Source organism: Neolamprologus multifasciatus, chromosome 1 (assembly GCF_963576455.1).
Source record: "Neolamprologus multifasciatus chromosome 1, fNeoMul1.2, whole genome shotgun sequence".
NCBI lineage: Eukaryota > Metazoa > Chordata > Actinopteri > Cichliformes > Cichlidae > Neolamprologus > Neolamprologus multifasciatus.
Genome location: NC_140439.1, coordinates 24,777,455 through 24,794,061, shown reverse-complemented (window position 1 = coordinate 24,794,061; position 16,607 = coordinate 24,777,455). Strand labels below are relative to the sequence as shown.

The following is a 16,607-nucleotide window of genomic DNA, read 5'->3' as shown; positions in this document are numbered from 1 at the left end:
AACTAAAAGATCAATTATTTTGTGGTTCATGTGACATTTATCATTCTATCTGTGTCAAAGGAAGAGCCATTAACAGTAAAACCAGTGATAGCGTCACACTTTCAGACACTATACAAGATTTCAGATACGAAATGGTTAAAAGTTATTTTGTAAAAAAAATGGAAATTAGACTTAAGGCCCAACTCTAACTTTTGTCAACTCCTCAGATGGATTTTGCTTGGTCTTGCTCAGGTGTACGCCTGCTATGTTAGTGTGTAAATGTAATGAGAAAAACAAATATGCAGAACCCTTCTATGTGACCCCATGCCTGCCCTACTTGCTTTATTCGGTTAAGAAACAGGAAGTGGTGGTGTGGTTATTACAGTCTGGAGTTTGAACCCTAGAGTCATTCCACATCCGCTTGTAGAACCAATCGTCAAGAACTTGAAGTAAGCAAATTTTTGTGTGACTTTATCAGTCTCTCACAATCTCTCACATGAGGTGGGGGAATGTTGGCCCACTCTTCACCATGCTGCTTCAGTTCATTTGGTGATTGCAGATTTTTGTCTATACACAGCTCGCTCAAGTCTTTTCTTTGTAGTTTTGTTGCTGTGCTTGGGATCATTGACCTGTTGCAGGACCCGGTTTTGCACAATCTTCAGCTGATAGACATGTTGCCTCACATCTGACTCTGGTATACAGAGTAGTTCATGGTCGAGACAGTGATGTCCAGGTCCAATTTCAAACCAGTCTAAACCATCACCCCTCGACCACCTCTTTGTCCTGATATGCTGTGTTTGGTTTTTGCCAGATATGGTGCTATCCATTAAGACTAAACCTCTCCAATTTAATTTCATCACTGTTGATGTGTTTCATTGTTGGCACTGTGTAAAAGACCTGAATACTCCGGACCAGCAAACTGGCAAACATTCTGCTTTCAGACAGGTGGTCACACTTGCTGATGATAATTTAATCAAGAGCATTTGATTAACACCTACTTCCCAATTCCTATGGAAGCAGTAAGAGTGTACTTCATTTTCCCACACACTGCTTCTGCATTTCGGCTTAATTAATGTTTGTTAATTAAATAATGACATGGTGTAAAATGACATGTTTTTTAGTTCACTTGAGGTTGTATTTACCGAAATTTAGAACCTGCTAAGGACCAGGTTATTTTTAACATGTCCTGATACAGAAACCCTTACAATAGAAAGTGGGTGTGCTTTTGTTTTCAAGTGACTGTACATTTGGAGTTTTATCTCAGTTATTAAAGTGAAGATGTCTTAACCTGTACAGAATCAGATTTTAATATTGTCAAGGAGAGGTTCACTTAAAGTCCATCTTAAAACAGTACTCACACAGCTATTTCTCTGCTCAAGTTACTCTTTTCTCTGATCCATGCCCCTACTGACTTCAGAAATCTCTATAAATCTATGGAGCTGACCATACTGATAAATGTGAGGTTAACTGGAAATATTCTCTTCCATTTCTTTTGCGTTGGCTGAACAATAGACTGGCAATCTGTCCAGGGATGTAACCCGCCTCTAACCCATCACAGCATAAGAGATGGATAAATGAATGGATGGATGCAAAAACTCAAAGGTATAACATTGAAAGTAGGCAATGGTTTAATTAAGGAAGTTCAGGCAAGAAAAAAAAAAGTGTCAAATTCTCATCAAAGTTGGTCCTTTATTCACAGAGGGTGTCACCAGTTGGGCATCCTACCAAATGTGAATGATGGTCACTATTTCGCTGTAAGAATAGTTTTAGTGAGAAACTTCCAGAAAATTATGAAAGTGAAGCTTTGATCTTTCGGATTTAAAAGCATCATTATATTTTTTTTATCCTATTAGACATTTTTGTGAAATTTTAATGCAATTAATTCATCCTTCAGCCAAAGTGAATGTTTGTGCCAAATGCTAAGAACTTTCAAAATGCATTTCTGAAATGACACATTCAAGAAAAACAGAAAACAATGAGTCCAGCATTGACTGTCACCAGAGGGGATGGAAGAAAAATAGCATGGCAGAAATTAAATTCTGCCTCCTCTGACTAAACAATGTGTGTGTCCCGGCTCTGAATGTTGGATTGTCGATTTCCTTTTCTGGATTCAGAGACCGTTCGATAACAAAAATAAAGAAAAGAAAAAGTGCTGACGCAACTGTTCGGGCTCTGAGGCATGAGGGCGTTTTCAAGCCTGAAAACTGGTCCCGACAATCAATTTTCCTTTGTTGTTGCAATTATGACAGATGGCTAAGACGTAGCTCCATCAAAACATCAGCAGCTATTTACATGGAGACTGGGACAGGACGCCTCCTGTTGAGTTTACACTCAAAACACCTTCTGGCATTTTGCAGGAAAGACTCCTCTGACCCTTTTCGTATTACACACACACACACAAAAATGAAATAACCTGACAGTACAGACGGAGGTGCCATCTAAACACACTAGAAATGTTTTTTTCTTCTTACTGGATATGAGCTTTTCCAGAGTTCAGCGGGCACATGGGATGACATTACACAGAACACATTAAAATAAAAAATAGATGGTTTTATAATGTAAAAGAACATTAAAAACACTGCTGGATACACAACTGTGCTCACAGGGCACACACCTGGTATGAGCAGTGAAATATTCTGATTGCTCACAGACAAACGCAACCTAAACTTCCTATTCAGTTGTTCTCACTTACCCACCGACAACAAAGGGATGCCTTTTTAAATCTTATAGGAAAGGAACAGAAAAAAATGTCACCATTTACACAACGCAAACACAAATGCATGACTGAATTTGGTACCGTTCTCACAAACAAAAATAAGTTCAGAACATAGTCTCAGTACCCTCCAAGTTTGTTTTTTCAAACATGGTTTTCCATTGAAGTTCTTCAGAAAAACACTTAATTTCTCTAAGAGCAGGGCAACGGGGCCAGCAAGCAGCTTTAAAAAAACTTTACAGGTTTCTGTTAAATGGCTTTCTAACATCACTGAAGCAATCTTTGCTGCTATAAAGTTCTTCAAACATGTCACTGGATGAATCGGCTGCCAAAACAAAAACGAGGCTCCTTTTATGTTTTGACAGATAATAAATCGGCACTGCTTTTCTACACAACCAACTAAGATCTGCATAACCAAGGTGCTGCTGATCTTTGACAAAAATAAATACACCAAACTAATTGTCCTAACCAACTAAGCACATGCATTATTGTCAGATGTTTTTTCCTCCAGCATTAACCTTCTCTGTGAAAGAGAAAGATATTAATTTTTACAAATCTTGTTGCATTCTCTCTTTATAAACTGACCAGATTTATTAGGCCTCTTCCTCTGCCAGTTAATTACCTGCTGAAGATCAAATTGAACATGTGAATAGGGAAGAAATGTGATTTAAGGTGGCGTGTTTGTTGAGGCAATTCGGACCCGTCTGAGTATTTTAGAAACTGCTGATCTACTGGGATTATCACACGCAACTATCTCTAGGGTTTACAGCGATTGGTTAAAAAAGAGAAATTATCAAGTGAGCAACAGTTCTCTCAGTATAAATGCCTTGTTTATCAATTTACACATCCAGCTAGTATAGAGTAAAGTTTGCCTGTCCTCGCCCCTGCTTTGGTAACCTCTGGGTAGTGCAGTTTTTTCACACAATCCAAAGACTCTAATGTGAGATTAACTGGTCATTCCACAATTGTCCATAAGTATGATTGTGCACATGAACCATCATCTGTCCCTCTGTGTTAACCCTGTAACAGATCAGGGTGTGCTCGGTGTATTCCAGAGACAAAGCCCCATCAAAGCAAAAGCCAGTATCCTCCATTCAAAGATCGACATGCATAAACTGTTTCTCATCCTGAGAAAGTTTTACAAACACCCGTTGTCAGTTACCTGGACCTGACCAAATGCACACAAAGATCTTTCTTGTAGCTTTCATGGACAATGCTCAAATGCTGTTAAATCTGCCAGTCCACAACTGTGTAAAAAATTCAGCCCATTTTCTAAACCACCAAATCACCTGCGACACAATAGCTTTAGGGAATTCAAGCAGCCTGCAACTATCACGCAATCAGACCACAAATCCACAATCCTTAAAATGATGAAGGCCTGTAGCGTGCAGAACATATGCCACCTCTCCTGTGCTAATCAGAGTTTGTAGCTGGCTGCTAGTTTCAATGTGTGACCAGTCCGCTGTCCCCTACAGTGCATTACCATATGTTTGATAAAAGCTGGGAAAGAGATCTCCAGCTTCAGGCTGTGTGCATGGCGGCTCTGTGTGCTCTGATGGTCATGCACAGCAATGCAACTAAAAATTTTCAGTGAGGATTCAGGTTCACTGGTTGTGCAGTTTTAAAACAATAAAAAAATCCTCAGCTTTATAATAATAATCAGGCTTTGTCTCTACTGCAGGAGATTAACTTAACTTATTACTGTGACTTCACCCATAGTCTGCGCACTGGCCTCATCAGTTTTTTTTAACTAGATATGACCATAACAGGATGTGAGTGTTTACCGGGATATTTACCAGCTAATACTAGTTCTGTCTAACTAGCTTGGCTGTCACATTATAGCTGTCATTAAAGGGATTATAACAACAACATGCACCTACTGAGAGAAAAAAAAAAAAAAGCTAAACACCTGACTCTCTACCGCATCTTTAAGAACACATGAAGCATGTCTTTAATTCTAGTTTATAATTTATAGATTAGAGGGCATAACTTTAACCCTTAAAACTATTAAAACAGATCAGTGATCTAAAAAAAAAAATCACTCCTAGTACAGATGGAGAGGTATAGGCTGTAATATTTATTCATCCTTTAAAGTTGTGTATTTGGGGATTTATGGCGATTTACAAAAGTCAAGTCAAGGAACTTTGGTTTCTGACTTTATTTTAAAGTCCTGAGGGTTTCTGGGTGATTAATACAGTCCGTATGTAAAAAAGACTTTATCATAGGTGACGTTTATCAAGTAACAGGAAATTAAGAGTCGTCTTACCCTATTCTGAACGTAGTCCATGATGTTTTTGAAGTCCAAGTCATCGTAGTAGTTTACTATGCCCTTTCGAATGTTCTTGTTCAATAAACGTTCCGCCTGTGAGGGAGTTAGAAAAAGATAGCAAAACTGTGAATAGTACAGGAGAGGAGAAAGTCAGATTATCACATCTGTCAGTGGAGCTTTAGAGTTACTTGTATGTGTCAAAAACCATTTAGTTGCCATTTTCGGTGCTGTATGAAATGTCTTTTGCTTAGAGGACGTGCCGGCCCAAACTGCAGTAGTCCATTTATGGTGATGTATTTGTCCTCATCCTGTTTTAATAGCACACTGCATGCTGCCCAACAGTTACAGTATTGTTAGCCTTAAAACGAAGCCACAACTCCAAATAAAAGCGGAGCCGAATATAACCCATGTTTTTGAAAGGAGAAGCTGCAGGTTTTATTTGTAGTGTGACTTTCAGGGTTAAATGTGGAACTGCATTAAGCTTTAATGACCAAACATAATCATGACTTGTTGAGCTTAATCAACATTTTAGGGGATTTAAGGATTTAAGAGCATTGACTGTGCAAAATTATTATCAATGAAACAGTTTTGATTTTTTTTTTTTATGTTAGAGCTTCTATTCCTCCTACTTACATTTTTTTTAAAAAAGCAGCTAATTGTGTCTCAAATTGTGTGTGTTGTGTACCAAAATACCCTCTATGTTAAAGGGTATTTTGTTACACAACAATCAGTGTGTCAAACAGGAGCCTGCTGAGAGCAAATGCTATCATAAGTCAAGGTGACTGATTCACTGAACCAGGATATTAAAATGAGAGAGAGCTTGACCGCTCACATCTGTCAGTCACAATCTGGTGCTGTGGGGTCACATTAAGTTTAATATATAAGCTTATACAGTCGCTTGGCATAAATACTTATAATTTGGAGGTCTCTTAAGAGAATTTTTTGAGAGCTTTTCATTAAATGTTTTCATTCAGGGAACGGTTCATTTACTCCACTAATTTCTCCACTCTGTTTCTGATACATTAGTCTTATTTATAGTTCATTGGCGATGAAAGCGACAAAGCGCTGTTTTTTTTACCCTTTACTTAGGCCTAATATTGTTCCTTTATTTCATTCTTTGAAGCACTGCTGACAATAACAAATCGAGAATGCAGCCTCCTCCATTAGACCCACAGAGATTAAAAGAGATTTAATTTTTCATTTCATTTCTTTTCTTCCCCTCTTGAACATCTCAGGTGTTGACAATGGATGTACTGGGACAAGGCACCCACATTTAAACCAAAGTACAATGTGCACATTTGTAGAATGAGAGCTCAAAGGGCATCATCTCCTCAAACAGGATGTTAATTAAAACGGGAAGCCCAAAAAAAAAAAAGAGTATGTAGAAAGTTTTGAAAGTCTACATACTCCATCACTTGGCCCATTTTCAAGGATTCTTTTAAAGATTGAAATCTCTATTGTGCTCTCAACATTTTATACGTGCAACCTGTTGAGCCACATCGTAAAAGTACGCCTTGTCATGTAAATCCATATGCATTAAGATGGTGATGCAGGAAATGGAAATCTGTTATGGTTGGTTTTACACTGAACAGATTAATAATGTGACCAGTGTATCACTAAGAATCAGTCAGTTAATCAGTGAAATTAATTTCACTTTAATTTGGCAACCGTTTAAAAAACAATTTCTATGTTTCCTACATGAGAGTGTCAGACCTGAAATGCAATCAGTAACCTTTAATGTTCAAAAGTTTCAAAGAGCAGCACACAGAGCATAGTGAGGGAATTAAATAAATATAACTCAAATTCAAAAAGATTAATGATTAATTAGTTTTTTTCAACACAAGTGGAGCCTTTTTGTGTTCTGACCAGAGTAGGTGACCTTCAGTTGTACAACTTTGAGCAGAGGAGGGTGAAACAAAGAGTCAAGTCCCAGATCTTATGTTTGTGAGCCTGAAGTGGAAAGCTTCATTAACAAAGAATGTCATCTGGGAGCTGGAGGAATTTCAGTTTCACGTCTACGAGGCTCTTGCTGGATGTAATTACTACATGTGATTTTCTGTGTCTGTAGACAGCAACAGATTTGTGATTGAATTTGATAAATCAGCAACAAAAATGGAAATTTTACTTGTCACATACACAGTGCAACATGTAGTGAAATGCTTGTGTCCAACCTGCGGACAAGCTGCATATGTAGCCGCTGGGGGCTAGCCAGGACACTAACTGGATACCGGGTGGGAATCGAACTTGCGACTCCCGCTCCACTCCACTATCCAGCTGCTATCACTATTAATCATGATGCCACCAACAGACTGCATGCAATTGCTAACTACAGATTGATAACAGACCGAATCTCTCTTATTGCCACTTTATCACCATCTTGGTTTTCAAATGTGTTCATCGCACATGGCCACAATCCTTTTAGTTGTCAACTGGAGCTTAAGTGAAATACTTCACAGAAACATAAGACATATACAGCACAGAAACTGAAATCATATCGATCTTACATCTATGTTAGGGGGCTCAACAGAAAAATAAACACAATAGATCTGAAAAGCCTGGTGTCGTTCAATATTAAACACAAAAAGCTATAATAGTTTAAATATGTTCTTTGATTTCTCCAGTGCTTTTAACACCATCCAGCCACAACTTCTGAGAGACAAGCTGGAGCTATTGGGAGTGGACCACCACATGTCCCAGTGGATACTGGACTATCTCACAGAACGCCTGCAGTATGTGAGGACACAGGGCTGTGTCTCTGACACGCTGGTCTGCAGTATGGGGGCCCCACAGGGAACTGTGCTGGCACCGTTCCTCTTCACCCTCTACACTGCAGACTTCTCCATCAACTCCCCACGCTGCCACCTACAGAAGTTCTCTGACGACTCTGCCATAGTCGGCCTCATCACAGGTGAGGACGACTCAGAGTACAGACAGTGGACTCTGGACTTTGTAGACTGGTGTCAGCAGAACCACCTGCTGATCAACGCCGGGAAAACCAAGGAGTTGGTGGTGGACTTCCGGAGATGCAGACCCACCACACTGACACCGGTGAACATCCAGGGAGTGGACATTGAGATAGTGGACTCTTATAGGTACCTGGGTGTTCACCTGAATAATAAACTGGACTGGAGCCACAACACTGATGCTCTTTACAGGAAGGGTCAGAGCAGACTCTACCTGCTGAGGCGGCTGAGGTCATTTGGAGTACAGAGAGCACTTTTAAAGACGTTCTATGACTCTTTGGTGGCATCTGTCATTTTTTACAGTGATGTACGTTGGAGCAGCGGTTTATCGGCAGCTGAGAGGAAGAGGTTGGATAAACTCATTAGGAAGGCCAGCTCTGTTCTGGGATGCACCCTGGACCCAGTGCAGGTGGTGGGAGACAGAAGGACTCTGGCCAAAATAACATCTCTGATGGACAGAGTCTCCCACCCCATACATGTAAATGTTGCTGAACTGCAGAGCTCCTTCAGTGACAGACTGCTGCATCCTCGACGCATGAAGGAGCGTTTCCGCAGGTCCTTCCTCCCTGCAGCTGTCAGACTGTACAATCAGAACTGCTCCCAACAAGCATAGATGTTTACATCTGCGCTGTAACTGCAATAACTTAATCAACCTATTCACACTACAACCTGGTTTGCCTCTTATCTGTAGTTAATTTTATTTAATTTAATAACAGTACTCTGTTTATAGTAACCATTGTCCTTGATGTAAATATGTAAGAAAAACTTTGTATGTTTCTGCTCTGTGTCCTGTTTGTTGTATATGTGTCTTTCTGGCTGCTGTTACAACCAAATTTCCCCTTGTGGGACAATTAAAGGATTATTCTATTCTATTCTGTCATATATTCTGACATAAAAATTAAAATAGATTTAAATAAAACACAAGCCTTTATCGTCAAAACGGGTCGAGCCTCAGGAAATTTAAAGTTTCCATTGTCATTTGTTTACCCATCTGTCTGAAAGATTAGGCAAAGACCACTTGGCAGAATTTATTAAAACTGGGCGGGGCTGTGGACAAAATTATGTGGTGTGGAGTTGTTCTCAGCAGAGGACAGAAGGATTCTTAAGCTCTTCCCTACAAATCCACATCGAGATATTTATGAAAGTGAGCTATTTATAAAGAAAACCCATGTTTTGTTATCTGATGTTATCAGAGAATTGGTGAAGTTTGCTTGATTAACGTGAATCTTGTTTTGATCATAGCTCATATTAGTCATCATCCTCCGCCAGTTGTGTTCTGTGCAAACCTCATTTCTCAGGGCAGGACTAGAGGCTAAGCATCTAACAAACTTATTCTGTAATTTTAATAATCATTAACACCATCCTGTTTTTTCCCCTCAAAATTAATTATCAAAAGGTTTTCATTTAACAAAATTATATGAGGAATTTTATGCCTAATGAACACGGCGCTGTATCATGCAAATGAGAAGGAGATAAGTCATGTCAATGTTATCTCCCCCTTCGTGCCGGTTATGGTGTGTAAATGATCTGTGACTCACGGTGCGTTGTGCTCTCCTCTCAGGTGTAGCTGGTCTGGTGTAATTAACTGAAAAGCAATAAATAGGGGGCAAGACCCTTGGTGTGCTTTCCTTTCCTCTACACACCGTCCAGCCAGTGCAGCGGTAATTTTTGGTTGAACAGTTTTTTAAATTATTTTGTGTTTTTGTTTTTGATGGGTCCAGAAGGTCTATTTTTCCTGCTTTATTTCTGTTATGGTGATTTTGATAAAGAGGACTTCAGACGCTACAGACCCTAGATTTACTGGCTTATCTACCTTCTGTTGTTAGCCCTTCTTTAGTAATTATGATTTTAAAAAAAAACAAACCCTGCAGCTTTAACTTTATAAGATTATTTTTTAGACCTCTCATCTAGAGAGGCTTGGATTACAAAAAAAAAAAAACTAACTAAAAAACAAACAACAAAAAAACGACATTTTTACATCCAGATCTTGTTTTTTTTTTTTGTTTTTTTTTGTAATTCTGCTTGAACAACCTCCTTTAGTTTGAGCCACAAAGTTTATTTTAAATATACAGAAAATTATTGTTTACACAACATCAAATTTAATCCATGTGAAGTGGACCAATTTTCATTATTTTAATAAAAGCATAATAAACAGTGTTGTTGGAGTACAGAACCCTGATGCCTCATTTACATCGAGTTAAATCATTAAGAGGTGGAGGTTTGATAATTTGTTTCATATAAAATACATTTTACAACATGCAGCCATAATTTGTTGTTTTTTTTTTAATTTAAGAATTTGTTGATGAATCAAATGAGCCTCCCACAGTGTCTCATTTTGGTCCCCTTTATACTTCATTTAAAACTGAGCCTTCCCCATAAAAAAGGATTACAAAATAAAAATCACAATCCTGATGATTAAGCCTCAATTTCTGTTGCTTTTATTAACAACTGCCTTTAAATGGCGCACCATTAAAATCTCTTGGTACGACGCAGCAGCAGGAAAATCCAACAGCACAGCAAATAAAGGCAGTCGAGTTTTCTTGTCTAAACAGGATTCATTAAAAGGAGCTCTACACTTCGGGGTTGGGGGCCTCTACATTAGACAAGACCCTGCATTTTGAATCACCCACCCGCAGTGCCTTATTGCAGACAGTTTGACTTTCAAAACGGCAGTAATTTCCAACAATCACTGACTTTAACTTTCCACTCTTTACATGTTAACTATTTGGAGTTTCTAAGTCATGTAAAGTTGCTCCTTTCTGGCTGAAAAAGTATTGATAGACATGATGACCTATGCTGGAAGAAGCCAGAGATCATAAGGCAGAGCCAGTAAGCAGGACCAACAGGAGAACTTAAGAGGGAAATATTAAAAGTGCAAAATACAGAGACATTGTGAAGGATGACATAAATATCACATAGACAACTGATAATTCTACATAGTCTTTTAAACATATAAATTCTGATCTATGCAAGTTTAATCTATTGTATTGTTTAACTTTTGGTCACAGGAAAACAGCTTTTAACAGCTTTATCTCATGTTAAAGAGAATAAGACTTCAGAAATCAAATTAAACTACATAATTTGGCTTTACTTTTATTGGCTAGAGTGAATCTCTTCCTCATGGTAAGCAGACTGTCAGTGTCAGACTGCTTTGGTTGTTATCTTGCTCCCTGCTATGTGAAATAAAACACATGCCTTCACTGCCCACCTGCTGAAGTCAGAGCATTTCAAAATGGTAGGGAACTGATTAACACTTTAGGCAACTCACCTGGTTGCGAAACACCAGCCCCAAGATTGCTCCAACCAGCTCCAGGAGCAGACACGCTGCCAGGGTGTACATGAACTGTGGCGCACCAGACAAGAGAAGAGAAATTACATATTATACACTTTACATGTGAATTTCGTTGTTCTAATGAGTTCAAGCATCCAAAAAAAAAGCCACAAAAACAATTGAGATAACTTTTTCTAAAGTGCCTTTGTGTGCATCTTTTAACAGTTTGTGTGTATTGTGTCCATACAGAAAGACCTTTCCTTTCAATCCTAGTTAATCTCTGAAGCAACCAGTGACCAGAAAACTCTGGTCTTGCTCTGTGCTTTCATAAAATCCTGAATATAGATGCCATCTTCACAAGTTTGTCTTTTCATGCATCTGGCAGTGACTCCAGTTGTTTAGTTGCTTATTAAGTAATTTGTAATACAGTGTGTCTTGATTTTTCAGCAGTCAGTTCATTGCATTTCTTCCTATAGCTTTAGTACACAACAGAAGCAAACATTTAGTACATTATGTCAAATGACTCTCTCTCCTTAGTGTAATAAGCCATTACTCACTCCAGCTTAGAGACCGGTGTGAGCATCCTCCAGTCGCTAGGGAAAATATACATTGTCTGACTGGTTGCTGGCGATGAAATCAGTTGCAAATGTGATGCTGCACCAAATACCTCCTATTGATTGTTTTGGTCGCTAGCACATTGCTACAGCTGAAGTAAAAGTTGTGCTTTTACCAGTGAAACAAACATGTTTCAAAACGTAACAATCTCCATTTCTGGTTTGTGTCACACTCTTCGCAGTTTCAGTACTGCTTAACATGCAGTTGGAAGGTGTTTGCAGACAAGTTGGCATCTTATAAGCAAATGATCTGCTAGCAAAGCAATTCCAACTAGGTTTTTGGTGCAGCATCATGCAACTCTCGACCAGTTTCATCCGGTAACAGCTTTTTCTGTTTGTTTGTCTGTCTTTAAATCCCAGAAAGTAAGACACACTGGTTTAGTTTAAACTGTGTGTGTGGGGGGGGGGGGGGGGGGGGCACATTGTGGAAGAACGGGGAGGTCTGGAGGGTACATCCTGGACAGCTCACCAGCCCCACCACAGAACATTGCGTCTTTACAAATAATAATGATGCAAAGACAATTTACAATACTTCACCACTCACCACTTTCAATAGAGTTATATTATCCCTCAGGGAACCCAAGACTCCAATGAATGAAACAACAAATAGGATGATGCCCAGTAGGATCAGGATTATAGATGGGGCCAGAAACACACCCTCCAGTGTCTTGTACTGCTGTCGCTCTACTTCTGCATAGATGCCAATACCCAGGATACATCCGCCTATTAGCTGGAAACACACAAGAGAAGCAGTTAGGACAGATTAGTCATCAGCTTGAACATGATGGGAAACCAGCAGGTTTCTAGGTTCGCTCAGTTTCTGCAGATTTAAATATAACTAAGAGAATAAAACATTCAGTGGGCCAAAGCTTAATTTCCACAATTACATGTTCGTCAGCTACCACTTAGCAGGGAACATTGAGGTGGAAAAAAAATGGAAAGTGCTTAGACCACCAGGTCTCAAAGACAACAGAGAAAGAGACGCATACAATACTTAAGTTTAAGTTCATACATATTAGAAGGAAAATACAGCAACATCACTTTGTCCGACAGGTTCTATTTAAGTCATTTCTTGATTCAGGAGGTCCAGCAGTAATCAGGGCTGGATATAGCTAGTGAAATTGAACTTTGCTTCCCCAAAAAACGTGGTTATCACAGTCAATGCTTGATTTAACAATAAGGCAATTAATATTTCGACACAGGGACAGATAGGTTTGGATTTTTGTTGATGCTGAAGGTCAGAGGAGAAAGGCCAATTAGCTTTGAGTTGACAGGAAGGTAACAAGAACTCAAACAACCACTCCTTGCAACCACAAAGATGGGCCACAGTGGATACATCTACAGTAAGCTAATAACAAGTCACACAAACGTATTCACATAAATGTAACTGCTGTGACATCACCTGTTGGTTAGTGTAGCCCTCACACTGTATGTGATGACCAGGAGGTGAATCGGACTAAGAAACCAAGAGACACTGCACACTCATACTATAGCAGTTTGTAAACCACATGGTAGCCTCACCCTAACCCTAAAGCAAATAATTATAAAATGCAGCTTAAAGGTACTTTCACACTGACTTCACTTTTCACACCAGTAAGCTGTGCCAGTCTCCCAATCTCTCATGTACAGTCTATGGATGAGTCATGTGAGTCTGTCTGATTTAGACAGAAACCTCAACAACAAGCATAAAAATCTATATGCCTATAAAGCATAAAGTCTGCACCTCAATCAAATCATGAATGTTGGTGGTATACAGAAGCAAAAGTGTTTTTGTCCATTTCTAAAACCAATTGTATAAAGCGTTTTCATAGTTTCTTTATCAAACAACAACAAAATAAATCCTGGCAAACACTGACATAATTATAGGCACACCCTTGTAGAGCTACAAGGGTATGAAATTTCTCCCGAAGAAGAAATGATAAATAAATAATAGCAATTATAATCTGTATAATCGCCAGACTGTAGTGGACTATGGGCCAGACTGTAGTGGACTATGGGCCAGACTGTAGTGGACTATGGGCCAGACTGTAGTGGACTATGGGCCAGACTGTAGTGGACTATGGGCCAGACTGTAGTGGACTATGGGCCAGACTGTAGTGGACTATGGTAACAGATAATTCAGCGTTGTTATTGTAAATAATAAAGTTCCTTAATTAGGTTCTCTGAAGTTTTGTATAGTCTGACACATGCACGCACACACAGTGTCTTTGTTCGAGTTTCCCTTCACTACATTACTCCAACATAATTCAACAATCAATTCAAAAGAACATTTAAGAACCATCAGTGCTGTGAAGCAAATTGCCTAGATTGTTTATACACAACCATAAATACACACTTTTCTGTCTTTGTCATTGCTTCTCTTTCAGTTCTCTTCAATCTTCAGTTTTAAGTTCTCAAGTAACCAATCATCCATACAAAGTCATCACGTTCAGGATGGAGAAGGCTAGAGTTTTCCCATTAAAGACAAAAGATGGGTAGAAACGAAACAGGGCACTGGCATTATGGACTGATAATTGGAAGCTCAGCAGGATGTTCCTGTGAAACAGAACAGTATCACATGGACAAAGCAAACTTTCACAAATAGCAAATTACATTTCTCGACAGAAATTAGTGTTTTTTTGCCCCTTTTTGTGCTCAATGCTATAAATTTCAATTCGATTCAAGCGAAACTTGCAAGGCCGATTTAGCTCAAGAACCTCCATTTAGAGTGGATTCACATAATTATACCTCAACTTAGGTATATTTTTAAACATATAAAGACCAACAGCTCCATTATTCTTTCTGTTGTGTTGTGAAAGAAGCACTATTGAACAGCCACATACTGCTGCACGCCAACTGAATAATATATCACAAGAAGACTCGTATGTAGACATTAGAATTGTTAATGAGAACCCTAATCAAAAGGTCAATTAAGTCAAATTAACAGTGGCAGAAGCTATTTAAGCAGTCAGCAAACAAACCTGTCAAAGTCTAGGAGGAGCAAAATGAGAGAGGGGAGAGCGCAAAGGGTCAGCTCACCCAAATTACTTGGGGGGGGGGGGGGGGGGATTTTTTATTTTTTTTAAACACAACACATCCCCTGCACAGAGAGGAGCCCGGTCAAGTGTGTAGACGTCTGAATGAGTGGTCGGTCTCGATATAAAACTGTTTTTTTGTTGTTCCCTTACAGTGGTGTTTCCAGCGCTGACATCCTCAGGTTCCTGCATCTAAAATGACACCGTGAGGAAACTTATCACCACCTCACGTGACGCTGTTTTGAATCCTATCTTTAGAAACGACAGGCTGTTCTACTGTGTCAAAGCAAGCCTGTGTGTGTGTTATACTCTTATGGTTCACTTTGAAAATGTTTATTTGTTTATTACAGACACACTTTGAGCAAACTGAACCATATAACCTCAAATATTTGGCTTATTCTATGCATATCAATCTACCAAATAAAGTGCTGTGAAGTATCCCCACTTTCTGATCATTATCGTTTGTAAAATGGTCACATCTTTCTTAAGGAGTATTAGGGCAACATTAAAAAAAATCTATCTATATATATATATATATATATATATATATATATATATATATATTAGTGATAATTTTATGCCTTGTGTAAATAAGTTAGTGAAACAAACTGATCAGCCATCTGATTGTGTCTTGTGATTTAACATACATCCTGTCTATTGCACGACGGTGTGACCATCAATATCCTTGCATCTGTCCACTGCCAGCTATTTCATTGTGTACAAATCAGGCCAACTCCTTCAGGTTTGTGTACTTTCCTTCTGACTATTTGTAGCTTTCTGCACCATCTTTTCGGCATCCTTCTATTTATCACCACACTGTGTTTATGTGCTAAAGAAGAAATAATTTCCTTTTTACTAAAACCAATTCTGAAGTACGATTTCACTAACTCATCTGCAGTTATCTTAAAGATGGTATAGCAGCTGCAGCACTTTCAACAAGGTGACAGTGAAAGCAGGGATCTCAGTAAGCATCACATCATGCTGTGATCTAAAGAAACTCAACAACAGCTGAGAAACAGATTTTGGTAAAATATTCAATGGACTGACGAGACAAAAGTTTACATTTTAGAAAGTTTCGAGTCCCGTTACATCTGGCGTAAAACTGATGAAGCTTTTTATGAAAACGAACATCATATCAAGAGTTACGCAGGATGGCGGTAGTGTCATGAAACGTCTAAATCCAAGCGAGATACTTTGGCCTGACTTTTAACAGGTTGTTCGTTCTTTAAATCTTTCAGTGTTGCTGAATTAAAACAAGTATGCAAAGAAGAGTGGGCCTAAATTCCTGCACATGGAAGTGAAAGACTCTTTAGCAAGCTGCTACAAATGGTGGCAGAATTAGATTTAAGAGGCAGTTACTTTTCATATGGGGTCATGTATGTTTGGGTAACTTCTTTCCCCCTTTTCAAAACTGCATTTTGTATCTTTGTTTGATGATCTGAAACATTTAAGTGTGAAAAATATGCAAATAAACAAAACAAAACAAGAAAAAAAATTAATCAGTTATGAGGCAAATGCTTTTTCATAGCACTATATAGAACTAAATTTCAGTCTGAGAACAGCGTTTCTCAATAACAGCAGCTAAATGTTGACAACTATGCATTTGCTGAAACAAATTTAAATGACCAGGTGTGTTTCAACGATGACTTCCAGGCTAAATTAAAATTAAAAGAGCCATTTATACAAACTCACTGACTGCCAAATAGCACATGGCACGTCCTGAAATAGGATCAGGCAGCTGAAGTGGAAACTGGCCAAATAGCAACAATCCATTTATACTGATT

General features: G+C 38.8%; 1 protein-coding gene across 2 annotated transcripts in view; it reads right to left on the bottom strand.

Annotated features, from left to right (window-relative positions):
* Positions 1–16,607, bottom strand: part of tspan15 (tetraspanin 15) — a 45,691-nt gene that overhangs the window by 15,670 nt on the left and 13,414 nt on the right. For both annotated transcript variants that reach the window (XM_085143666.1, XM_085143581.1), the window contains exons 2-4: positions 12,354–12,539; positions 11,193–11,267; positions 4,959–5,054 (exon numbers count right to left, since the gene is read on the bottom strand). In XM_085143666.1, coding sequence (XP_084999792.1) covers positions 4,959–5,054; positions 11,193–11,267; positions 12,354–12,539 — 357 coding nt within the window. The remainder of the gene's footprint in view (positions 1–4,958; positions 5,055–11,192; positions 11,268–12,353; positions 12,540–16,607) is intronic.